Source organism: Ranitomeya imitator, chromosome 1 (genome assembly GCF_032444005.1).
Source record: "Ranitomeya imitator isolate aRanImi1 chromosome 1, aRanImi1.pri, whole genome shotgun sequence".
NCBI lineage: Eukaryota > Metazoa > Chordata > Amphibia > Anura > Dendrobatidae > Ranitomeya > Ranitomeya imitator.
In genome coordinates this window covers 889,663,024-889,688,960 of record NC_091282.1, presented here as the reverse complement: position 1 = coordinate 889,688,960, position 25,937 = coordinate 889,663,024, and the positions used below count along the sequence as shown (strand labels likewise).

General features: G+C 43.3%; 1 protein-coding gene across 1 annotated transcript in view; it reads right to left on the bottom strand.

Annotated features, from left to right (window-relative positions):
- The window catches only part of LOC138658195 (neuronal acetylcholine receptor subunit alpha-7-like), a 343,558-nt gene that overhangs the window by 109,320 nt on the left and 208,301 nt on the right, over positions 1-25,937 (bottom strand). Inside the window, exon 7 of the mRNA XM_069745709.1 lies at positions 6,653-6,847. Within this exon, the coding sequence (XP_069601810.1) occupies positions 6,653-6,847 (195 nt within the window). The remainder of the gene's footprint in view (positions 1-6,652; positions 6,848-25,937) is intronic.

Genomic DNA, 25,937 nt, shown 5'->3' with positions numbered 1-25,937 from the left:
ACCGAACAATGCAGATGAGCTGTAGGCTGCTATCAAATCAACCTGGGCTTCCATAACACCGCGGCAGTGCCACAGGCTGATTGCCTCTATGTCACGCCACCTTGATGTAGTAATTGACGCAAAAGGAGCCCCGACCAAGTATTGAGTGCATTTGCTGAACATACATTTCAGTAGACCAACATATCAGATTTTAACCCCTTAAGCCCCAAGGGTGGTTTGCACGTTAATGACCGGGCCAATTTTTATAATTCTGACCACTGTCCCTTTATGAGGTTATAACTCTGGAACGCTTCAACGGATCTTGGCAATTCTGACACTGTTTTCTCAGGACATATAGTACTTCATGATAGTGGTAAAAATTCTTAGATATAATGTGCATTTATTTGTGAAAAAAATGGAAATTTGGCAAAAATTTTAAACATTTAGCAATTTTCAAAATTTGAATTTTTATGCCCTTAAATCACAGAGATATGTCACAAAAAAAATAGGTAACATTTCCCACATGTCTACTTTACATCAGCACAATTTTGGAACCAAAATTTTTTTTTTGTTAGGGAGTTATAAGGGTTAAAAGTTGACCAGCAATTTCTCATTTTTACAACACCAATATGTTATAGGGACCACATCACATTTGAAGTCATTTTGAGAGGTCTATATGACGGAAAATAAACAAAAGTGACACCATTCTAAAAACTGCACCCCTCAAGGTGCTCAAAACCACATTCAAGAAGTTTATTAACCGTTCAGGTGTTTTACAGAAAATTTTAAAATGTTTAAAAAAAATGAACATTTAACTTTTTTTTCACAAAAAATTTACTTCAGCTCCAATTTGTCTTATTTTACCAAGGGTAGCAGGAGAAAATGGACCCCAAAAGTTGTACAATTTGTCCTGAGTATGCTGATACTCCATATGTGGGGGTAAACCACTGTTTGGGTGCATGGCAGAGCTCGGAAGGGAAGGAGTGCCGTTTGACTTTTCAATGCAAAATTGACTGGAATGTTGCGTTTGGAGAGCCCCTGATGTGCCTAAACATTGAACCCCCCCCCAATTGACACCATTTTGGAAAGTAGACCCCCTAAGGAACTTATCTAGATGTGTGGTGAGCACTTTAACCCACCAAGTGCTTCACAGAAGTTTATAATGCAGAGCCGTAAAATAAAAAATCATATTTTTTCACAAATATGATTTTTTCGCCCCCAATTTTTTATTTTCCCGAGAGTAAGAGAAGGAATTGGACCACAAAAGTTGTTGTGCAATTTGTTCTGAGTACGCCGATACCCCATATGTGGGGGTAAACTACTGTTTGGGTGCATGGCAGAGCTTGGAAGGGAAGGAGCGCCATTTGACTTTTCAATGCAAAATTGACTGGAATTGAGATGGGACAACATGTCACGTTTGGAGAGCCTCTGATGTGCCTAAACATTGAAACCCCCCACAAGTGACACCATTTTGGAAAGTAGACCCCCTAAGGAACTTATCCAGATGTGTTATGACAGCTTTGAACCCCCAAGTGTTTCACTACAGTTTATAAAGCAGAGCCGTGAAAATAAAAATTCTTTTTTTTTTCTTCACAAAAATTATTATTTAGCCCCCAGTTTAGTATTTTTCCAAGGGTAACAGGAGAAATTTGATGCCAAAAGTTGTTATACAATTTGTCCTCAGCACGCTGATACCCCATATGTGGGGGTAAACCACTGTTTGGGTGCATGGCAGAGCTCGGAAGGGAAGGAGCGCCGTTTGACTTTTCAATGAAAAATTGACTGGAATTGAGATGGGACACCATGTTGCGTTTGGAGAGCCCCTGATGTGTCTAAACATTGAAACCCCCCACAAGTGACACCATTTTGGAAACTAGACCCCCCAAGGAACTTATCTATATGTGTTGTGAGAACTTTGAACACCCAAGTGTTTCACTACAGTTTATAACGCAGAGCCGTGAAAATAAAAAAACAATTTTTATTCCACAAAATATATTTTTTAGCCCCGTTTTGTATTTTTCCAAGGGTAACAGGAGAAATTGGACCCCAAAACTGATCCAATTTGTACTGAGTACGGTGATACCCCATATGTGGGGGGAACCAGCGTTTGGGTGCATGGCAGAGCTCGGAAGGGAAGGAGCGCCATTTGGAATGCAAACTTAGATGGATTGGTCTGCAGGCATCATGTTGCATTTGCAGAGCCCCTGATGCACCTAAACAGTAGAAACCCCCACAAGTCACACCATTTTGGAAACTAGACCCCCAAAGGAACTTATCTAGATGTGTTGGGAGAACTTTGAACCCCCAAGTGTTTCACTACAGTTTATAACGCAGAGCCGTGAAAATAAAAAATATTTTTTTTCCCACAAAAATGTTTTTTAGCCCCCCAAATTTTTATTTTCCCAAGGGTAACAAGAAAAATTGGACCCCAATAGTTGTTGTCCAATTTGTCCTGAGTATGCTGATAACCCATATGTTGGGGTAAACCCGTGTTTTGGCTCACGGGAGAGCTCGGAAAGGAAGGAGCACTGTTTTACTTTTTCAACGCAGAATTGGCTGGAATTGAGATCGGACGCCATGTCGCGTTTGGAGAGCCCTGATGTGCCTAAACAGTGGAAACCCCCAATTCTAACTGAAACTCTATCCCAAACACACCCCTAACCCTAATCCCAACCGTAAATGTAATCCAAACCCTAACCCTAACTTTAGCCCCAACCCTAACTTTAGCCCCAACCCTAACCCTAACTTTAGCCCCCAACCCTAACTCTAACTTTAGCCCCAACCCTAACCCTAACTTTAACCCCAACTCTAACTGTAGCCCTAACCTTAACTTTAGCTCCAACCCTAACTTTAGCCTCAGCCCTAACTTTAGCCCCAACCCTAACTGTAGCCCTAACCTTAACTGTAGCCCTAACCCTAGCCCCAACCCTAACCCTAGCCCTACCCCTAGCCCCACCCCTAACCCTAGCCCTAACCCTAACCCTAGCCCCAACCCTAACCCTAGCCCCAACCCTAACCCTAGCCCTAACCCTAGCCCTAGCCCTAACCCTAGCCCTAACCCCAGCCTTAACCCTAGCCCTAACCCTAACCCCAACCCTAACCCTAGCCCTAACCCTAACCCTAGCCCCAACCCTAACCCTAACCCTAGCCCTAACCCTAGCCCTAACCCTAGCCCTAGCCCCAACCCTAATTCTAAACCAGGGGGTGATGAAGGGGGTTTGATTTACTTTTATAGCGTTTTTTTAGTGGATTTATATGATTGGCAGCCGTCACACAGTAAAAGATGCTTTTTATTGCAAAACCACATTTTGAGACCTATAATTTTTCCATATTTTGGTCCACATAGTCAAGTAAGGTCTTGTTTTTTGCACGACAAGTTGACGTTTTTATTGGTACCATTTTTGGGCATGTGACATTTTTTGATCACTTTTTATTCCAATTTTTGTGTGGCAGAATGACCAAAAACCAGCTATTCATGAATTTATTTTTTTTTTGGGGGGGGGCGTTTATACCGTTCCATGTTTGGTAAAATGGATAAAGCAGTTTTATTCTTCGGGTCAGTACGATTACAGTGATACATCATTTAGATTATTTTTTTATGTTTTGGCGCTTTCATACGATAAAAACTATTTTATAGAAAAAATAATTTTTTTTGCATCGCTTTATTCTGAGGAGTATAACTTTTTTATTTTTTTGCTGGTGATGCTGTATGGCAGCTTGTTTTTTGCCGGACAAGATGACATTTTCAGTGGTACCATGGTTATTTATATCTGTCTTTTTGTTCGGTATGATAATAAAGTGTTGTTTTGATCTGACACTTTGCAGAGCATGGACCCGTGGAAGCGCTAGTGCGCGAAACGGCCGTCGTCCAGTCTCTTCACTCCCCGCTCCCTCACCTACTCCTGTCAAAGCCGAAGAATGTTATTTTTCACTTAAGTGTTAAATAAAGGACACGTTTCTAGCTGAAGAGATAGGGTGAGTGCCACATTTATTTTCTCTGTTTTGTTTGCTAAATGGATTGTGGATTTCCTATGTGGAGCACCACCCTTTTCAGCAGTGAGCCCAGAGTGTCCGATCCGTAGAAGATCTAATTGCTATAGACGGACGAATCTTACAGCATTCAGTGCCGGTAATACCTGCTATTCTTTGGAAAGTGGACTGTTGTATATGGATATATATCCTTTGGATATGCGAATACGAGATTGGTGAGTGTGCGACACCCAGCATACTCACTGAACAGCTGTTCCCGATGATGGCATTGGCCAGATGTACAGTACTTAGTTGTTGAGTGTAAAAGCACAGCTCCCTCAACTGCATAGTGGTGTCATTGGGGTACTGCAGATTCACCCCTGCAACCAATCACATCTGGCAGCCACCTGCACTGGGAACAGCTGATCGGTGAGCGTTCAAAGACTTGCATCCCCACTGATCTGGTATTGATGACCTAACCCAAGGACAGGCCATAAATATTGCAGTACCAGATAACCAATTTAATATAGGGCGTTCAATCTGTATTTCTTTTGGATTGTGGAAGAAAAGCCATACAAAATCCTGGAAAAAATGCTAACTCCATGCAGATGTTATCCTTGGACAAGTTTGAACCCTGGGCTCCAGGACTGCAAGGCACAGATGTTGCCTACTCAGACGCTATGCAATCATATGGTTGCAGTTTCAGTGATAAAAAGCATATGGCGCATGTTTGGCACAACAAACCAATAGAACAGCAAGCACTATAGACACTGTATACCGTATATATTTTCAATAGGGATCAATGACTTGTTTAGCTTAGAAAAAAGACGCCTCAGAGGAGATCTCATTTACATGTATAAATATATGTGTGGTAAGTGCAAAGAGCTGGTGCATGACTTATTGATTCTAAAGACCATAATAAGGACTAGGGGGCACTCATTACGGATGGAAAAGGCGATGCCGACAGCTAAATAGGAAAGGGTTCTTTACAGTTAGAGCAGTCAGACTGTGGAATGCCCTACCACAGGAGCTAATAATGGCAGACAACAACAGGTTTTGAAAAAGGGCTGGATGATTTCCTTGATACATATAGCATTGTGGGTTATAGTTATATTAGAGACAAAATGTTCAGTTGTTGGAGAAAGGTTGAACGTGATGGACCTAGGTCTTTTTTAACTTAAAAGGGTTTTTCAAGTTATTTTTATTTTTAAATGGCTAAAACTTAAAAAAATAAAAGTAGTAATACTTTTATCCCTACTACCTTTGTCTCATTTACTTCCCTTTTCTGGTTTCTATTATCTGGTCTCGTCACAAAACACACCAGAAATTGCTGAAAATGTCTGCTCAGCCAAGGATTAGGTGAACATTGTTTAAACATAAATTAAATTCCTTGTAAAACCCCATCAAAAGTCACAACTAGTGGGATAGTAGAAAGAATCAGGCACTGCGAATTTGAATATAAGCAATAAAAAGAATTGATATAACTTTAGAGCCTTAAATCAGACCTTAATCAGACAATCGGACCACAGAAGAATGAAATGCAAGTGCAGATGAAAATTCGCTACAGCACCGAGTAAATCTAGATTACCACCGGGGTCTGTCTGATTTCCATCCATAGTTTGTTTTTGGAACTGCAGAAAAAGGTTCTGCTTGAACCCTATGCAAAGCAATGGGCCCTATGTTTCCATGTGCACAGGAGCCTAATTGCCGTAACTTTTCCTTTTGTCTGTTACAAATGGAGCAGGTTACAGTAAGGCTACTTTCACACTAGCGTGGTACTCGGCCCGTCGCAGTGCGTCGGGCCGACGTACCGACGCATACTGTGGAAGTGCCGCACAACGGGGGCAGCGGATGCATTTCCAACGCATCCGCTGCCCCATTGTCAGTTGCGGGGAGGTGGAGGCGGAGTTCCAACCGCGCATGCGCGGTCGGAAATGGCGGACACGACGCTCAAAAAAACGTTGCAAGCAATGTTTTTTTGTTCGGACGGTCCGCCACAACGCGACGGTTGCGACGCGTGGCAATGCGCTGCAATGCGTCGCTAATGTTAGTCTATGGGGAAAAAACGAATCCTGCAGACAACTTTGCAGGATTCGTTTTTTTGCCAAAATGACGCATTGCGACGTATCCCAAACGACGCTAGTGTGAAAGTAGCCTAAGGATAAACCGACATGTGAACAGAACCTTACAAGTAAACATACATTTTTGTCAACCATATAACCAATATTATAGCAATGTGATAGGAAAGTTTTATATTGGCAAGTTTTATGCTCTACTTTCTACATTCATTTTCTACCATATGTTGTTAAACACAAAGTCTTGGGAGCAGTAAGCAATATTTTTGCTTTTCATGTGTTTAGTCATTTGTATTATAGGAAAATAAAAAAGATAGAAATCCCTCCAGACCGTAAAATGTAATCATTTATTGAGAATTTGACTGCAGCAATGTGAAGTGCTGACTTTTAATAAAGTTTCAATTGCTACAGAGCTCGTTCCATGGAAGAATAAAGAATACGTTGGGTATCAAACAGTATTGATGTGATGGCTCAATGTAATTGGTAAATTATTCAGCGCAGCTCTTATCCCTTACGCACTCCAGTGCAGTAATAAAGAACACACAGTGTCAGGGGACATTATTCCTAATGTGAACACATATCTCAAACATATTAGTTTCTAATATTTCCAAAGAGAAGTTATTACCTACCCAGTGATATTTTTTCTCCTGAATCAGCAGGCAGCAGGAACACCAACAATGCTAATCCAGATATAAGAACGCAAGGTATCAATAAATTTAATCCATAGTATAAGGTACGCCTACGCATTGTCACCGTGTATGTCACATCTGGGTATGGCTCCTTACAGCATTCATAGTACAATTCATTCCTCTTGCCTGGCACATCTGCAAAAGAAAATATAATGGGTTTAATATACTGCAAATAAAAGAATATTCCATCTCCATTTGTTTAATCTAAATATACAGTATAAATCACTGTGTCAATTGGTTTACTAATATATTTTTATAATGGCTGGTGCACCATTTTTCTGATATAGAGTATAGAAGCCAATACATAGATACATGGAGTCTAATGACTAACTTCTTTTTGTCTGCAATTGTCACTAATGGGAGCTTAGGAGTTTACAGCATACAAACATCTATATATATTATTGTCTAAGGGTTTGGCTGTCTGTCCTGGAAATCCCGCGTCGCTGATTGGTCGAGGCCGCCAGGCCTCGACCAATCAGCAATGTGCACAGTCTCTGATTAGTCGAGGCCAGCCGGCCTCAACCAATCAGCGACGGGCACAGTCCGCCGCGAATTCTGGAATCATCATTGTCCTCCACTGCTGTCAAGTGCCGCCATTGTGTTGTCTAAGGGTCTAATTGTCTGTCTGTCTCGGATATCAGCCAATTAGCGACATTAGTGCGGGATTTAAACACCACTGACAGCGCAACATACATACATACATACATACATACATATTCTAGAATACCCGATGCGTTTGAATCGGGCCAACATCTAGTATTGAATAAACAGTGTGTAGTTGGCTCCTATGCTCTCTATGCTTTTAGCTGCACACAGACATATTTTTATTATTCATGGGATCTAAGGGATAACCTTGCGGAGAGTGATAAGCCAGGCCTGGCGTGTCCGAGTAGGTAGACTTATACGTCATGCATGCTCCACTGGGAAATTAAATATGGAAATTGCCTCTTCAGAGAGCAAGGGGACCAAAAGTCTAGTGCTACCTATTGGAAGTAGCAATCCTAACAGTCAATATTGACCCTTTTAAGGAGCCTTGCCATATGACTTAGGATAAAAGCCAAACCAGAATCTCAATTTGCATACATGGTGTTTCAGGGTACTGCCCCTCGTCAGTGCAAAGTATTAGATCAGATTTGGCTAAGTGAGAGGTTTAAGACTTGGATCAAAGGGGTAACATTTCTCCTTTTGGATAGTGACAAGCCAGGCCTGGCATGTCAAAATAATGAGACTTCCATGCCATGGATATATTTAATTTTCCAGAGGATCACGCATTGTGTATAAGTCTCCTTACTCTGACACGCCAAGTAACACTAAACAGCCAAATAAGTGACGCATCTCTTGTATCAGGGTTCCTGCTCCTAGATCATGCTGCTCTCAGATTTGGTTGCAAAATCCTGGTGAGTGGTGATATTTTCGCTTTAAAATCCATCTTGCTAAAAGCAAGACAGACTTCCAACTTACTGATGATCGCTGAGATACATATTGAAGTCTATAGAGAAAGGAAGTGAGAGAAGGAGGGAGGAGCAGAGTGAGAGGTAGAGATAAATAGCTGCAGCTTTCTAATAAATAGTTTCTCTTTCCAGTGTTAGATTCACAGCTACACTGCTGAGTTTTGTCTTTAAAGCTGATGCTTCTGAACAGAGATGAGAGAGCAGGAATGTCTCATGCATCTGTGTACTGCGTATGGATAATATTATAGCAGGTACTTTTTATGCACTAACTCTGAGATAGCAGAGGATACTCTCTACCATTCATTTAGCTATAAAGTCTGCAGAGCATGATTAAAATTCTAGCACAGAAGTCATTGAAATGGCCAGAAATAGCGTTATTCTTCAAATACACACACAACAGCTTATTCTGAATAGTTATCTGAAATGCCAGGTAATATTTTAAGGGACTCTATCAGCACAGAATGACTGCTATTCAAACTAAGTACAGGCGCTTGGTGCATCACAGTGGGACCAAACATTTAACTACACCTTGCCATCTGCTTCATTTTAGCCTATCTCCACTAGAGATGAGACAATATTTCAATGTTTGGTTCGAATTACGATCGCCGAATTTGCAATATTCACAAATTTATTCGTCGAATATTCATCGAACACAGCCGAACACCATTCAAGTCAATGGGAGGCAAAAACAAACACATGCACAACGACTTCTAATGGCCCCAAAAGCTGCCAAAACACATTAAAATATGGATAGAGACCAGGACAGTGGCCTCAATTCAACCACAGTACAAACTGTAGCATGGCACAGCAGCAATCAGCCATGTATGATGTATGGGGGTCTGGGACAGCATTTACAGCTTTCAATTTAAAGCCAAAGTAAGACCAGGTGGGTGACAGATCGCTTTAGGCCTGCTTTGCTGGGAGCCCTGAAACCGCATGCAACAGCTCAATCTGCTTTCATGCTGAGCCACACTCAGGTGGCACAAATATCAACTTCGCAGAGTACTATTGTCAGAAAAATCTAAGGATAGCAGTAATACAGGTAGTTGACTCAAAGGAAGTGGAGGCCTGACGGTCTCGGACGCCTACTAATACAGGCAACACACATGAAGAAGACCCAACCAGGAGTCTACACATTTACCACAATTATTGGCAGACACCACTGAAGTCAATTTCACAACAGGAGAAATAGTATACACTGTGTGCAGAATTATTAGGCAAGTTGTATTTTAGAGGATTATTTTTATTATTGATCAACAGCTTTGTTCTCAATCAACCCAAAAGTCTCATAAATATCATAATTTTTTTAGATTTGGCTATCTTAGGAGGATATCTGTTTGTGCAGGTAACTAATACTGTGCAGAATTATTAGTCAACTTAATAAAAAACAAATATATTCCCATCTCACTTGTTTATTTTCACCAAGTAAAGCAATATAACTGCACAAAATTTAGAAATAAACATTTCTGACATGCAAAAACAAAACCCCAAAATATTAATGACCAATATAGCCACCTTTCTTTATGATGACACTCAACAGCCTTCCATCCATAGATTCTGTCAGTTGCTCAATCTGTTTACGATCAACATTGCATGCAGAAGCCACCACAGCCTCCCAGACACTGTTCCGAGAGGTGTACTGTTTTCCCTCCCTGTAGATCTCACATTTTTTGGGAGGGAACCCCAGGTTCTCTATGGGGTTCAGATCAGGTGAACAAGGGGGCCATGTCATTATTTTTTCTTCTTTGAGACCTTTACTGGCCAGCCACTCTGTGGAGTAGTTTGAGGCATGTGATGGAGCATTGTCCTGCATGAAAATCATGTTTTTCTTAAACGATACCGACTTCTTCCTGTACCACTGCTTGAAGAAGTTGTCTTCCAGAAACTGCCAGTAGGTCTGGGAGTTGAGCTTCACTCCATTCTCAACCCGAAAAGGTCCCACAAGTTCATCTTTGATGATTCCAACCCATACCAGTACCCCACCTCCACCTTGCTGGCGTCTGAGTCGGAGTGGAGCTTTCTGCCCTTTACTGATCCAACCTCTGGCCCAACCATCTGGCCCATCAAGAATCACTCTTATTTCATCAGTCCATAAAACCTTTGAAAACTCAGTCTTAAGATATTTCTTGGCCCAGTCTTAACGTTTTATCTTATGTTTCTTGTTCAAAGGTGGTCATTTTTCAGCCTTCCTTACCTTGGCCATGTCACTGAGTATCGCACACCCTGTGCTTTTTGTTACTCCAGTAACATTGCAGCTCTGAAATATGGCAAGACTGGTGGCAAATGGCATCTTGACAGCTTCACGCTTGATTTTCCTCAATTCATTTGCAGTTATTTTGCTCCTTTTTTGCCCAACATGCTTCTTGCGACCCTGTTGGCTATTTGCCATGAAACGCTTGATTGTTCGGTGATCATGCTTCAAAAGTTTAGCAATTTCAAGACTGCTGTATCCCTCTGCAAGACATCTCACAATTTTGGACTTTTCAGAGCCCATCAAATTTCTCTTACCCATTTTGCCAAAGGAAAAGAAGTTGTCTAATAATTAAGCACACCTTTTATAAGGTTTTGATGTCATTGGACAACACATCACCTGATTTACTTTATTGGTAGTTGGCTCTCAAGCCTGAACTGCTTGGAGTAGGACAACATGTATAAAAAGTATCATGTGATCAAAATACAACTTGCATAATAATTCTGCACACAGTGTAATGGAGATTGATATCTCTTTCACTACAGCCAACTCAGCAGATAGATAGACCCAATCAGGACACTCCACATTTCCAAAAATTAGTGGTAGACACCGCCAAAGTGGCATCAATTTCACTACAGTAGAAATAGTGTAATAGGGACCTACAGGTCTTCCACAACATTCAACCCAGCAGATGGACCCCCAACCAGGAGTGTTCACATTTCCAAAAATTAGGGCCAGACACAGGGCAGGACTGGGACTAAAATTCAGCCCTGGCATTTGACGTTACACAGGTCCACTTGTCACATGGTGACTGTATAATATCTTTGTACACTTGTCGGCAGGGCCAGTTTTAAGCAAAGTGGGGCCCTAGGCAAAGTTTAAAATGGGGCCCCAAATGCTAACATATTGCACATCACACAAAAGCATTTCGGTTGTATTTACATCCGCTGATCTCAGGCCGCTAAATGAGTTTGATCGACAATACTGAAGTTGTTCAACGCTTGTTTCCTGGCCTCTTTCCACCAGCTGAGGAATAATGATGGGACAGAAAGATCACTAACAGATCACTAACAGATCACCATACAGTATCATGTTATCAGCAGCACATCTACAGTTTACGCTGGCGATGTGCTGCTGAGCACAATGATTTTTGTACCAGCAAAAACAATCTGAATATGCAGCATTTTACTTGTTTAGTAAAATACACCCCATAGTCCTCCATATATTATAATGTGCGCCACAGTCCTCCATATAGTATAATACACTCCCTATAGTCCTCCATATATTAAAATACACTGCTCAGTCCTCCATATAGCATAATACACTCCTCATAGTGCTCCATATAGTATAATGCACCGCCATAGTCATCCATGTAGTACAATTCACTTCCCATAGTATAATGCACCCCATAGTTCCTCATATAGTATAACGTATTCCCCATAGTCCTCAATACAGTATAATGTAGCCCACATATAGTATAATGCAGCCACCACCCTACAGAATATAATGCAGTCAACCCAGAGTATAATGCAGCCACACCATAGAATATAATGCAGCCCTCCTCATAGTTTAATGCAGCACCCTCATAGCGTGTGATGCAATCACCCCTCAAATAATATAAATATAATACAGCCCCCCATAGAATATTATGTAGCCCACCTACCCACAGAATATAATGCAGCCCCATCAAAGAGTATGATGCAATCATCCATCATAAAATCTAATACAGCCCCCCATAGAATATAATACAGCCCACCTCCCCATAATATATAATGTAGCTCCCATAGAATATAATGCAGCCCCCATAGTATATAACACTGCCTCCCCCATAGAATATAATATACCCCCACATGTTATGATCCGGTGACCTTGGAGCAGCATGAAAACTTTCGCTGGAGTAGGTGGTCACTATACTGACCGCAATCCTGATCTTAACACCGCAACTAGAAGTAGCCGTGAAGTGTACCTAACCAATCCTAGACACCTCGTCACAGCCGGAGGACTAAATACCCCTAAAGATGGAAATAGGAATACTATCTTGCCTCAGAGCAGAACCCCAAAGGATAGACAGCCCCCCACAAATATTGGCGGTGAGTTGGAGAGGAAAAACATACACAGGCAGAAAAACAGGATTTAGCACAGGAGTCCACTCTAGCTAAAATAGGACAGGATAGCACAGAGTTCTGTGCGGTCAGTATTAAAACCCTTCAAAAAATATCCACAGCAGAATATACAAAAACTTCCTACATCTAACTAAAGACGTAGGAGCGTAAATCTGCAACTTCAGCGAATCCTACATTCAGAGCAGGAATACAATCAAAAAACAAGCACACAGCAGTGTGCCACAGGAAAAGGAACAGACACTTATCTTTGCTGAAATGGCAACCAAGCAGGAGAAGCCAGAGAGAGATCCATAATATCCCAAAACACATTGACAACTGGCAAGGACTAATGAGTCCTGCAAGCCTAAATACCCCAGTCAGAACTGCAATTAGCAGATACACCTGTCCAAGACTGCAGCCCATGAACAACTGCATTACCATCTGCTACCACCAGAGGGAGCTCAAAAGCAGAATTCACAACAGTACCCCCCCCCTTGAGGAGGGGTCACCGAACCCTCACCAGAGCCCCCAGGCCGATCAGGATGAGCCAGATGAAAGGCACGAACCAAATCAGCAGCACGGACATCAGAGGCAAAAACCCAAGAATTATCCTCCTGGCCATAACCCTTCCATTTGACCAGGTACTGAAGCTTCCGCCTCGAAAAACGAGAATCCAAAATCTTCTCAACAACATATTCCAACTCCCCATCAACCAACACAGGGGCCGGAGGATCAACAGAGGGAACAACGGGCTCCACATATTTCCGCAATAAAGATCTATGGAAGACATTATGGATAGCAAAAGAGGCCGGAAGCGCCAGTCGAAAAGACACCGGATTAATAATCTCAGAAATCCTATAAGGACCAATAAACCGAGGCTTAAACTTAGGAGAAGAAACCTTCATAGGAACATGACGGGAAGACAACCAGACCAGATCCCCAACCCGAAGCCGGGAAACAACACACCGACGACGATTAGCAAAACGTTGAGCCTCCTCTTGAGACAACACCAGATTGTACACCACATGAGCCCAAATCTGCTGCAATCTGTCCACCACAGAATCCACACCAGGACAGTCAGAAGGCTCAACCTGCCCAGAAGAAAAACGAGGATGAAAACCAAAAATTACAAAAGAAAGGCGAAACCAAGGTCGCCGAACTAGCCCAATTATTAAGGGCAAACTCGGCCAATGGCAAGAAAGCCACCCAATCATCCTGATCAGCAGACACAAAGCATCTCAAATACGTCTCCAAGGTCTGATTAGTTCGCTCGGTCTGACCATTTGTCTGATGATGGAATGCAGAAGAAAAAGACAAATCAATGCCCAGTCTAGCACAAAAGGCCCGCCAAAACCTAGAAACAAACTGGGTACCTCTGTCGGACACAATATTCTCCAGAATACCATGCAAATGGACCACATGCTGAAAAAAAAACAGCGGAACCAAATCCGAAGAGGAAGGCAATTTAGGCAAAGGCACCAAATGAACCATCTTAGAGAACCGGTCACAAACAACCCAGAAAACAGACATCCTCTGGGAAACCGGAAGATCTGAAATAAAATCCATAGAAATATGCGTCCAGGGCCTCTCAGGGACCGGCAATGGCAAAAGCAACCCACTAGCACGGGAACAACAAGGCTTGGCCCGCGCACAAGTCCCACAGGACTGCACAAAAGAACGCACATCACGCGACAAAGAACGCCACCAAAAGCACCTACCAACCAAGTCTCTGGTACCAAAAATGCCAGGATGACCAGCCAACACGGAACAGTGAACCTCAGAAATCACACTACTAGTCCATCTTTCAGGAACAAACGATTTCCCCACAGGACAGCGGTCAGGTTTATCAGCTTGAAATTCCTGAAGAACCCATCGTAAATCAGGGGAAATGGCAGAAAGGACCACCCCTTCTTTCAAAATACCGACCGGTTCCAAGACCTCAGGAGAATCAGGCAAAAAACTCCTAGAGAGGGCATCAGCCTTAATGTTCTTAGAACCCGGAAGGTACGATACCACAAAATCAAAACGGGAAAAAAACAAAGACCATCGAGCCTGTCTAGGATTCAGCCGTTTGGCAGACTCGAGGTAAATCAAATTCTTATGATCGGTCAAGACCACAATACGGTGCTTAGCTCCCTCAAGCCAATGTCGCCACTCCTCAAACGCCCACTTCATAGCCAAAAACTCCTGATTGCCGATATCATAATTGCGTTCAGCAGGCGAAAACTTACGGGAAAAGAAGGCACATGGTTTCATTAAGGAACCAACAGGATCCCTCTGAGACAAAACGGCCCCTGCCCCAATCTCAGAAGCGTCAACCTCAACCTGAAACGGAAGAGAAAAATCCAGTTGGCGCAACACTGGAGCAGAAGTAAATCGACGTTTAAGCTCCTGAAAGGCAGAGACAGCCACAGAGGACCAATTCGCCACATCAGCGCCTTTCTTCGTCAAATCGGTCAAGGGTTTAACCACGCTGGAAAAATTAGCAATGAAACGGCGATAAAAATTTGCAAAACCCAAAAATTTCTGAAGGCTCTTCATGGATGTGGGCTGAATCCAATCATGAATGGCTTGAACCTTAACCGGATCCATCTCTATAGACGAGGGAGAAAAAATAAAGCCCAAAAAAGAAACCTTCTAGACCCCAAAGAGACACTTAGACCCTTTCACAAACAAAGAATTGTCACGAAGGATCTGAAATACCATCCTGGCCTGTTGCACATGAGACTCCCAATCATCGGAAAAAATCAAAATATCGTCAAAATATACAATCAAGAATTTATCAAGATAAGTCCGGAAGATATCATGCATGAAGGACTGAAAAACAGATGGAGCATTAGAGAGTCCGAATGGCATCACAAGGTATTCAAAATGGCCTTCGGGCGTGTTAAACGCAGTTTTCCATTCATCACCCTGCTTAATACGAACAAGATTATCTGCCCCTTGAAGGTCAATCTTCGTAAATCAACTAGCTCCCTTAATCCTAGCAAACATATTGGAAAGCAAAGGTAAAGGGTATTGAAACTTGACCGTAATTTTATTCAAGAGGCAATAATGTATACAGTGTCTCAAGGAACCATCTTTTTTAGCAACAAAAAAGAACCCCGCTCCCAACGGTGAAGAAGATGGTCGAATATGCCCTTTCTCCAAAGACTCCTTAATATAGCTCCGCATGGCGGTATGTTCAGACACAGACAGGTTGAAAAGTCGACCCTTAGGAAACTTATAGCCTGGAATCAAGTCAATAGCACAATCACAGTCCCTGTGCGGTGGAAGGAAACTGGACTTGGGCTCATCGAATACATCCTGAAAATCAGACAAAAACTCTGGAATTTCAGAAGAGGAAGAAGAGGAGATTGACATCAAAGGAACATCATTATGAACCCCCTGACAACCCCAACTAGTCACAGACATGGACTTCCAATCCAACACAGGATTATGTACCTGCAACCACGGAAAACCCAGCACGATAGCATCATGCAAATTATGCAACACCAGAAATCGACAATCTTCCTGATGGGCTGGCGCCATGCGCATGGTCACCTGTGTCCAAAACTGGGGCTTATTTTTAGCCAAGGGTGTAGCATCAATGCCCCTGAAAGGAATAGGGTTCTGCAAAGGCTGCAAGGGAAAACCACAACGCTTGGCAATCTCAAAGTCCATTAAGTTCAAGGCGGCGCCTGAATCCACAAACGCCATGACAGAAAATGATGACAATGAGCAGATCAAGGACACAGATAACAAAAATTTAGGTTGTACAGTACTGATGGTAATTGAACTGGCGATCCTCTATGTCCGCTTAGGGCAAACAGAAATGACATGAGAAGCGTCGCCACAATAATAACACAACATATTCTGACGTCTGAAACCTTGTCGTTCCGTTCTAGACAGAATTCTATCACACTGAATTAGCTCTGAGGATAACGCCACAGCGCGCACAGTTCTGCGCTCCCGCAAGCGCCGGTCAATCTGAATGGCCAGAGACATAGAATCACTCAGACCGGAAGGCGTGGGAAACCCCACCAAAACATCTTTAATGGATTCAGAAAGACCCTTTTCGAAAATTGCCGCCAAAGCATTATTATTCCATTTAGTCAACACAGACCATTTTCTGAATTTCTGACAATACAATTCTGCCGCCTCTTGACCCTGAGACAGGGCCAACAAGGTCTTCTCAGCTTGATCCACAGAATTAGGTTCATCATATAATAATCCCAAAGCCTGAAAAAAGGAGTCTACATTAAGCAAAGCCGGATTCCCAGATTCCAGGGAAAATGCCCAATCCTGCGGGTCGCCACGCAGCAGGGATATGACGATTTTAACCTGCTGAGTGGAATCACCGGAGGATCGAGGTCTCAAAGCAAAAAACAGTTTACAGTTGTGTTTAAAACTCAAAAATTTGGACCTGTCGCCAAAAAACAAATCAGGAGTAGGAATCTTCAGTTCTAAAACAGGAGTCTGAACAATATAATCAGAAATACCCTGTACCCTAGCAGCAAGCTGGTCTACACGAGAAGCTAATCCCTGAACATTCATGCTAGCACAAGGCTCTTCAGACACCCAGAGATTAAGAGGGAGGAGAAGACAAAGGAGACTAAAGAAAAAAAAATGGCTCAAGACCTTTCTTCCCTTCTTCTGAGATGCATTTAACTCATTATTGGCCAGTTGTACTGTTATGATCCGGTGACCTAGGAGCAGCATGAAAACTTTCGCTGGAGTAGGTGGTCACTATACTGACCGCAATCCTGATCTTAACACCGCAACTAGAAGTAGCCGTGGAGTGTACCTAACCAATCCTAGACACCTCGTCACAGCCGGAGGACTAAATACCCCTAAAGATGGAAATAGGAATACTATCTTGCCTCAGAGCAGAACCCCAAAGGATAGACAGCCCCCCACAAATATTGGCGGTGAGTTGGAGAGGAAAAACATACACAGGCAGAAAAACAGGATTTAGCACAGGAGGCCACTCTAGCTAAAATAGGACAGGATAGCACAGAGTTCTGTGCGGTCAGTATTAAAACCCTTCAAAAAATATCCACAGCAGAATATACAAAAACTTCCTACATCTAACTAAAGACATAGGAGAGTAAATCTGCACCTCCAGCGAATCCTACATTCAGAGCAGGAATACAATCAAAAAACAAGCACACAGAAGTGTGCCACAGGAAAAGGAACAGACACTTATCTTTGCTGAAATGGCAACCAAGCAGGAGAAGCCAGAGAGAGATCCATAATATCCCAAAACACATTGACAACTGGCAAGGACTAAGGAGTCCTGCAAGCCTAAATACCCCAGTCAGAACTGCAATTAGCAGATACACCTGTCCAAGACTGCAGCCCATGAACAACTGCATTACCATCTGCTACCACCAGAGGAAGCTCAAAAGCAGAATTCACAACACCCACAATAGTATATAACACAGCCACATAGTATATAACACGGCCTCCCCATAGAATATAATATACCCCCCATAGTATTTGCACAACCCGCATAGTATATAGCAAAGCCCGCATAGTATATAGCACAACCCGCATAGTATATAGCAAAGCCCGCATAGTATATAGCACAACCCACATAGTATATAGCACAACCCGCATAGTATATAGCACAACCCGCACAGCATATAGCACAACCCACATAGTAGATAACACAGCCCACGTAGTAGTATACAGCACAGCCCACACAGTAGTATATAGCACAGCCCACACAGTAGTATACAGCACTGCCCACACAGTAGTATACAACACACCCCACACAGTAGTATACAGCACAGCCCACACAGTAGTATACAGCACAGCCCACATAGTAGTATACAGCACAGCCCGCATCTCTCCACCCCCCGAGAATGGCCCCACAGTCCAGTATAAAAAAAAACAAAACACACTCCTCACCTCTCCTCGTGCCCGCGTTGCTCCCTGCTCCTGTCTGGGCGGCTGCTGCTGCACTGCCCGGGACACAGTGAGTGCGCGCGCACCCGCAGTGTCAGAGGCAGAGCAGGGAATTATGGGAGAGTGTTGTGAATTCTGCTCTTGGGCTCCCTCCGGTGGTTGTTGATGGTAATGCAGTTATTCCTGAGCAGCAGTCTTGGACAGGTGTTTCTGCTAATTGCAATTCTGACTGGGGTATTTAGCTGTGCAGGACTCATTAGTCCTTGCCAGTAGTCAATGTTCCTTTGGAAGTGTTGGTCCTCTGCCTCGCCTCTCCTGCTTGCTGCCAATTCAGCTAAGATAAGTGTTTTCTTCATTTTTTAGACACACTGCTGTGTGTTTATTTTCTGTGCTTTCTTGTTTCTATTTTGTTCCTGCTAGACTGTGCCTGATGTTTTTCTCAGTCTAGTTGGACTCGATGGAGTCGCAGATATACTCTCCACATCTTTAGTTAGGTGGTGGAGTTTTTGTATTTTTCTGCTGTGGATATTTTGTAGTGTTTTATGCTGACCGCATAATATCCTGTACTATCCTTTCCTATCTAGGTAGAAGTGGCCTCCTTTGCTTATCCCTGTTTTCTGTCTTTAACTCTCCTACTCACAGTCATTATTTGTGGCGGGCTACCTATCCTTTGGGGATCTACTCTGAGGCAAGAGAGTTTTCCTATTTCCATCTTTAGGGATATTTAGTCCTTAGGCTGTGTCGAGGTGTCTAGGTCTGGTTAGGCACACCCCACGGCTACTTCTAGTTGCGATGATAGGATCAGGGTTTGCGGTCAGTAAAGTTACCACTGCTCCAGCGAAGGTCTTTTCATGCTGCTCCAAGGCCACCTTATCATAACAGGAGAGGGAGCGTCAGTAGACGCTCTCTCCTCCATCATTGCATTCAACTGTACCGGCGTCATAGACGCCGGTATAGTTGAATGCGGTAGCGGGGGGGTGTCGGCGCTGGGTGAGAGTCGGCGCGCAGTGGCCCACTACTTGCACCGGCCCTTTTAGCATTACCAGAACTGCCTGATAGCCAGTCCGGCCCTGGCCAGACACCACTGAAGTGGCATCAATTTCACAAGAGTAGAAATAGTATTATAGGGACTGACACGTCTTCCACTACAACCAACCCAGCAGATGTAGATGAACCATGACTGTTCACATTTCCACAAATTTCTGTTAACATCTTCAGAAGCCACACTAAAGATATCACAAAGTGCAGTTACGCAGGATTAATGCAGCACACTAAAAAAAATGCAACATCGCCTAGTCTGTACAGTCTGCGATTTGGGTGCAAAAGTCCTTTGGAGATCCATGACTTGTTTATCTTGGTGAAAGTTAGTCGGCTTACACTTTCAGGGGACAGCCAGCTGCGCTTATCCATCGGGACATCACCAGCAGCACTTAAGACACGTTCTGAGAGAACGCTGGCTACTGGGCATGATAAACCCTCCAAGGCGTGAAGCGAGCTCAGGCCACTCATCCATTTGGAAGACCAAAATGTGAAAGGGTCCAAGCCCTCCCTGATGGTATTGATATTCAGTTCCAGATACTCCTGTACTATCCTCTCCATTCATTCACCACGTGTAAAACTTGAACTCTGTTGTGCTCTTGCATGAGCTGGTCTAAAAAAAAGTGTTATGGGACTCACAGAAATCGCTTCTTTCACTAAAGGCCCCTTCACATTAAGCGACGCTGCAGCGATACCGACAACGATCCGGATCGCTGCAGCGTCGCTGTTTGGTCGCTGGAGAGCTGTCACACAGACAGCTCTCCAGCGACCAACGATGCCGGTAACCAGGGTAAACATTGGGTAACTAAGCGCAGGGCCGAGCTTAGTAACCCGATGTTTACCCTGGTTACCATCCTAAAAGTAAAAAACAAACAAACACTACATACTTACCTACAGCCGTCTGTCCTCCAGCGCTGTGCTCTGCACTCCTCCTGTACTGGCTGTGAGCACAGCGGCCGGAAAGCAGAGCGGTGACGTCACCGCTCTGCTTTCCGGCTGACCGACGCTCACAGCCAGTGCAGGAGGAGTACAGAGTGTATAATGTTACAGGGTATATACACTAGATTCCTTGATAGGGCGTTGATCCAGGGAACTAGTCTGATTGCCGTATGTGGAGTCGGGAAGGAATTTTTTTCCCCAATGTGGAGCTTACTCTTTGCACATGGGTTTTTTTTGCCTTCCTCTGGATCAACATGTTAGGTTAGGCTATGGGTTGAACTAGATGGACATATAGTCTTCCTTCAACCTTAATAACTATGTAACTATGTAACTATGTAACCAGGGTAAACATCGGGTTACTAAGCGCGGCCCTGCGCTTAGTTACCCGATGTTTACCCTGGTTACCAGTGAAGACATCGCTGGATCGGTGTCACACACGCCGATCCAGCGATGTCAGCAGGAGTCCAGCGACTAAATAAAGTTCTGGACTTTATTCAGCGACCAACGATCTCCCAGCAGGGGCTTGATCGTTGGTCGCTGTCACACAGAACGATTTCATTAACGATATCGTTGCTACGTCACAAAAAGCAACGATATCGTTAACAATATCGTTATGTGTGAAGGTACCTTTACACTACTGCAGCTGCTGCTGAAACCAATGTGTTGGCATTGACGAATTGACATGCTAGAGGTTGGGAGTCTAAAGCTGCGATGCGCACTGTGTGCTTCAATGCTGTCTTGGGGAAAAGCTCTCTTATGGTTGTGTATAAGCGTGTTTCGATACTTCAGCATTCGCAGGTCCCTTTCCAGGGTGGGAAGCATCTGGCAAAATTTGGTTTTATAGCATGGATCAGAGTGGCAACCCAATAGTCTGCACTATTTTGAATCATAACTATACAGGGATCATGTTGCAGATAATGTTGGGCTTTTCAATGAGCTCTGAGGCCATGCTGTGTTGGTGGCTGGGTAACAATGAGGCTTGTTTCATCCATCCCCTCCCGCCAACCATGAACAACAGAGAGGGGATGATTATCTTCTTCATCTCCTGACAGTTGCTCGCCCATCACCTCTTCCTCTTCCATTTGTTTTTGGCTCTTGCACCTTCACTAAAGGTACCTTCACACATAACGATTTCGTTAACGATATCGTTGCTTTTTGTGATGTAGCAACGATATCGTTAACGAAATCTTTATGTGTGACAGCGACCTACGATCAGGCCCCTGCTGGTTGATCGTTGGTCGCTGCGAATGATCAGGACCTTTATTTGGTCGCTGATCACAGGCTGTCATCGCTGAATCGGCGTGTGTGACCCCGATCCAGCGATGTGTTCACTGGTAACCAGGGTAAATATCGGGTTACTAAGCGCAGGGCCGTGCTTAGTAACCCGATATTTACCCTGGTTACCATTGTAAAAGTTTAAAAAAAAAACACTATATACTTACATTCCGGTGTCTGTCGCGTCCCCCGCCTTCAGCTTCCCTGCACTGTGTGAGCGCCGGCCGGCCGTAAAGCAGAGTACAGCGGTGACGTCACCGCTCTGCTTTACGGCCGGCCCTCACAGTCAGTGCGGGAAGCTGACGGCGAGGGACACTACAGACACCGGAATGTAAGTATGTAGTGTTTTTTTTTACATTTACAATGGTAACCAGGGTAAACATCGGGTTACTAGGCGCGGCCCTGCACTTAGTAACCCGATGTTTACCCTGATTACCCGGGGACTTCGGCATCGTTGGTCGCTGGAGAGCTGTCTGTGTGACAGCTCCCCAGCGACCACACAACGACTAAACAGCGACGCTGCAGCGATCGGCATCATTGTCTATATTGCTGCAGCGTCGCTAAATGTGACGGTACCCTAACAGTTTGTCTGTTATCACCTGTCCCCCTTGATCACAGTAATCCACCTTCCCTTGGCACCCACCTTTGTTACGTCAGTCATGAGCTTAGAGACAATGATATCCCTTCCACATCCAGCTCTGTTTCATCCTCTTCCTCTGGGCTCACCATTTCCTCCCGCAGGCTATTCAAAGTCTGCTCCAGCATATAGATAACCGGAATAGTGATGCTGTTGATGGCGTCATCAGCTCTAACCATCTTAGTAGCCATTTCAAAACTGTGCAGAAGGGTGCTGAGGTTCTTTAATCTGTGCCCACTCTGTAAACATGATATGCGCAACGTACATACTGCGTTGGCCCAGGCTATACAACATGACATTGTTGTCAGGGCTCTTTGCTGCTGCCACAATTGCTGCAACATGTTGGCTCTATGATGCCATCTATGAATACGTCACATGATGTAAACCACTGGCATCTCCAGGTCGCTTTGACTGTAATAGGATCTGTTAAGTTTTAGTCATGGTGTTGTGAACTTCCTCTTCATGTAAGATGTTGTTTTATTTGGCAATACTCCATATGAATCATCGCATCTTTTCACATTACAAGATGTAGGGCATTTTGATAAGTACGTACCTGTGACACAACCGATATATAGGATTGTTCTACTTCTTGAGTATGCTTTTCTCTCTCAGTCATTACAATAGGTATGTCTAAAATTGCTGCTAGTTAATGTAAAACATGGTTCTTCAGTCACATTGATTATTGTGCTGTCAGTATGCTTGCTGTCCGCAGGAAATGTTAGGATATGTTACTGTAGTTATCTCTGCACTGCACAGATAAAGCAGAATTCCTTTTAACATAATCTTGGGAATTAATTTTATATTTGGTTTCAAATTTAAGGAGTATTAAGGATCAATTTAAAGGTATTTTTTAAAGACAATCACCAAATGTAAAGGATTCTAGACATGTACAGTTTGGAAGTATATTCTATGGATCAACCCTTTCAATGACATGGTCATATGTAGTAGTTCATGACTTTAAATGCTTGCAGTGACTAGAATGAAAGACCTTGATCTTGGTTTTCATAACTCCTTCAAGACCTATGACATACATATGTATCATAGGTCATGTCACTGCATTCCATGCGCTGAGCCCACATGCTTTCCGGCAGATGTTATGGAATCACTGACTCGGTGGATCAGGGAAATGCAGTAGATTTAGTATATTTCAACTGCAGCAAAGTATTTGATAAAGTATCTCATAATATCCTTATTGAAAAATTGACCAAGCATGGGATTGATAAGGCTACGGTTAGGTGGAATCATAACTGGCTCAGCGATCGGACTCAAAGAGTGGTAATAAATAGTTGCACATCCAGTTGGAAGAGTGTTTCAAGTGGGCTACCACAAGACTCTGACCTGGCACCAATGATGTTCAACATTTTAAAAAAAGATCTAGATAAGGGAACTGTTGGTAAACTGATCAAATTTGCATACGATCCAAAGCTAGGAGAGATGGCTAACACTAGAGAAGACAGAGAAAGGATTCAGAAGGACCTAGATAAGTTTTAACAATGGGCATTCACTAATAGATTGGTATTTAACAGGGAGAAATGCAAGACTCTATATCAGGGCAAGAAAAACTAAAATTAAATCTGCAGAATGCCAGGGAGGCTAGTCCTGATCTGGCACACCCCAATAAGTTTGCTAAGTTGGCCGATGAGGGGGGTGCCGGTACAGGGGTAGAACTACTACAGCAAGGCATGTCCTCTGAAAGCCGGAGGAGTGTCAGCTCCAGTAAGGAGGGAAATAGGAGAGCAGGGCAGGCCAGACAGGTGCTGGTAGTAGAGGACTCAATTATTAGGGGAAGAGATAGGGCAATCTGTCACAAAGACAGGGATCGTCGAACGGTGTGCTGCCTACCTGGTGCTCGAGACCGACACATTGCTGATCGGTTGACAGATTACTGGGAGGGGCTGGTGAGGACCCAGCGGTCAAGGTGCACATTGGCACAAATGACAAAGTTAGAGGTAGATGGAAGGTCCTTAAAAATGATTTCAGGGAATTAGGCTGCAAGCTTAAAGCAAGGACCTCCAAGGTGGTATTTTCTGAAACACTGCTTGTACCACGTGCCACGCCAGAGAGGCAATGGGAGATTAGGATGGTTAATAAGTGGCTCAAGAATTGATGTAGGAAGGAGGGGTTTGGGTTTCTGGAGAACTGGGCCGACTACTCAGTTGGCTACAAGTTCTACGCTAGGGACGGGCTGCACCTCAATGGAGAGGGTGCAGCTGTGCTGGGGGAGAAAATGGCTAGAAGTTTGGAGGAGTGTTTAAACTAGGGATTGGGGGGAGGGTATTCATTTTATAGGAGGGGAAGATAGTGCAGATAGTGACCTGGGCACATATAAAGAAATTGGGGGTGGGGATGGCATGGAGGGTGGGGATACAACAGTTCATAATTTAAAAAAGAATAGAGGTACAGAGAGATACATAAAGTGCATGTATACTAATGCCAGAAGCCTCGCCAACAAAATGGAGGAATTAGAATTAATTTTGTTTGAGCATACTTATGACATGGTGGGGATATCTGAGACATGGCTGGGCTGTTAACTTACAGGACTATAGTCTGTTCAGAAATGACTGTATAAATAAGAGAGGGGGAGGTGTGTGTTTATATGTAAAATCATCCTTAAAACCCATCCTGCGTGATAATATAGGTGAATCTAATGAAAATGTAGAGTCCCTGTGGGTGGAGATAAGTGGAGGGTGAAAAAATAATAAATTACTTATAGGGGTTTGTTATAAGTCTCCAAAAATAATGGAAGCAACGGAGAATATCCTCATAAAGCAAATAGATGAAGCTGCGACTCAAGGAGAAGTTATTATTATTGGGGACTTCAACTTCCCTGAAATAGATTGGGGAACAGAAACCTGCAGTTCCAACAAAGGTAATTGGTTTTTGACAACTATGAGAGACAATTACCTTTCACATCTGGTTCAGGGCCCAACAAGAAGGGGGCACTGCTAGACCTAATAGGCCAGACCACATATCAAATATAAGGGTTGGGGGTCACTTGGGGAATAGTGATCACAAAATAATAAGTTTTCATGTATCCTTTAATAAGATGTGTAGTAGAGGGGTTACAAGGACACTAAACTTCATGAGGGCAAATTTCCAACGGATGAGAGATGATCTTGGTGTAATTAACTGGGACGATATCCTGAGACATAAAAATACACAAAGAAAATGGGAGACATTTATTAGCATCCTGGATAGGACCTGTGCACAGTATATACCGTATGGAAATAAACATACTAGAAATAGGAGGAAACCAATATGGCTAAATAGAGCTGTAAGGGGTGCAATAAGTGGCAAAAAGAAAGCATTTAGAGAATTAAAGGAAGTCGGTAGTGATGAGGCATTAAATAAATACAGAAAATTTCTGTAAAAAGCAAATAAAGACAGCAAAGATTGGGACAGAGAGACTCATTGCCAGAGAGAGTAAAAATAATCCCAAAATATTCTTTAACTACATAAATAGTAAAGAACTAAAAAATGATAGTGTTGGTCCCCTTAAAAATGGTCTGGGTGAAATGGTAGATGACGATGAGGAAAAAGCCAATATGCTAAATGACTTTTTTTCAACAGTATTTACACAAGAAAATCCCATGTCAGATAATATGATCAGTGTTAAAAAAAATTCCCCATTAAATGTCACCTGCTTAACCCAGCAGAAAGTATGGCGTCGTCTAAAAATCACTAAAGTTTACAAATCTCC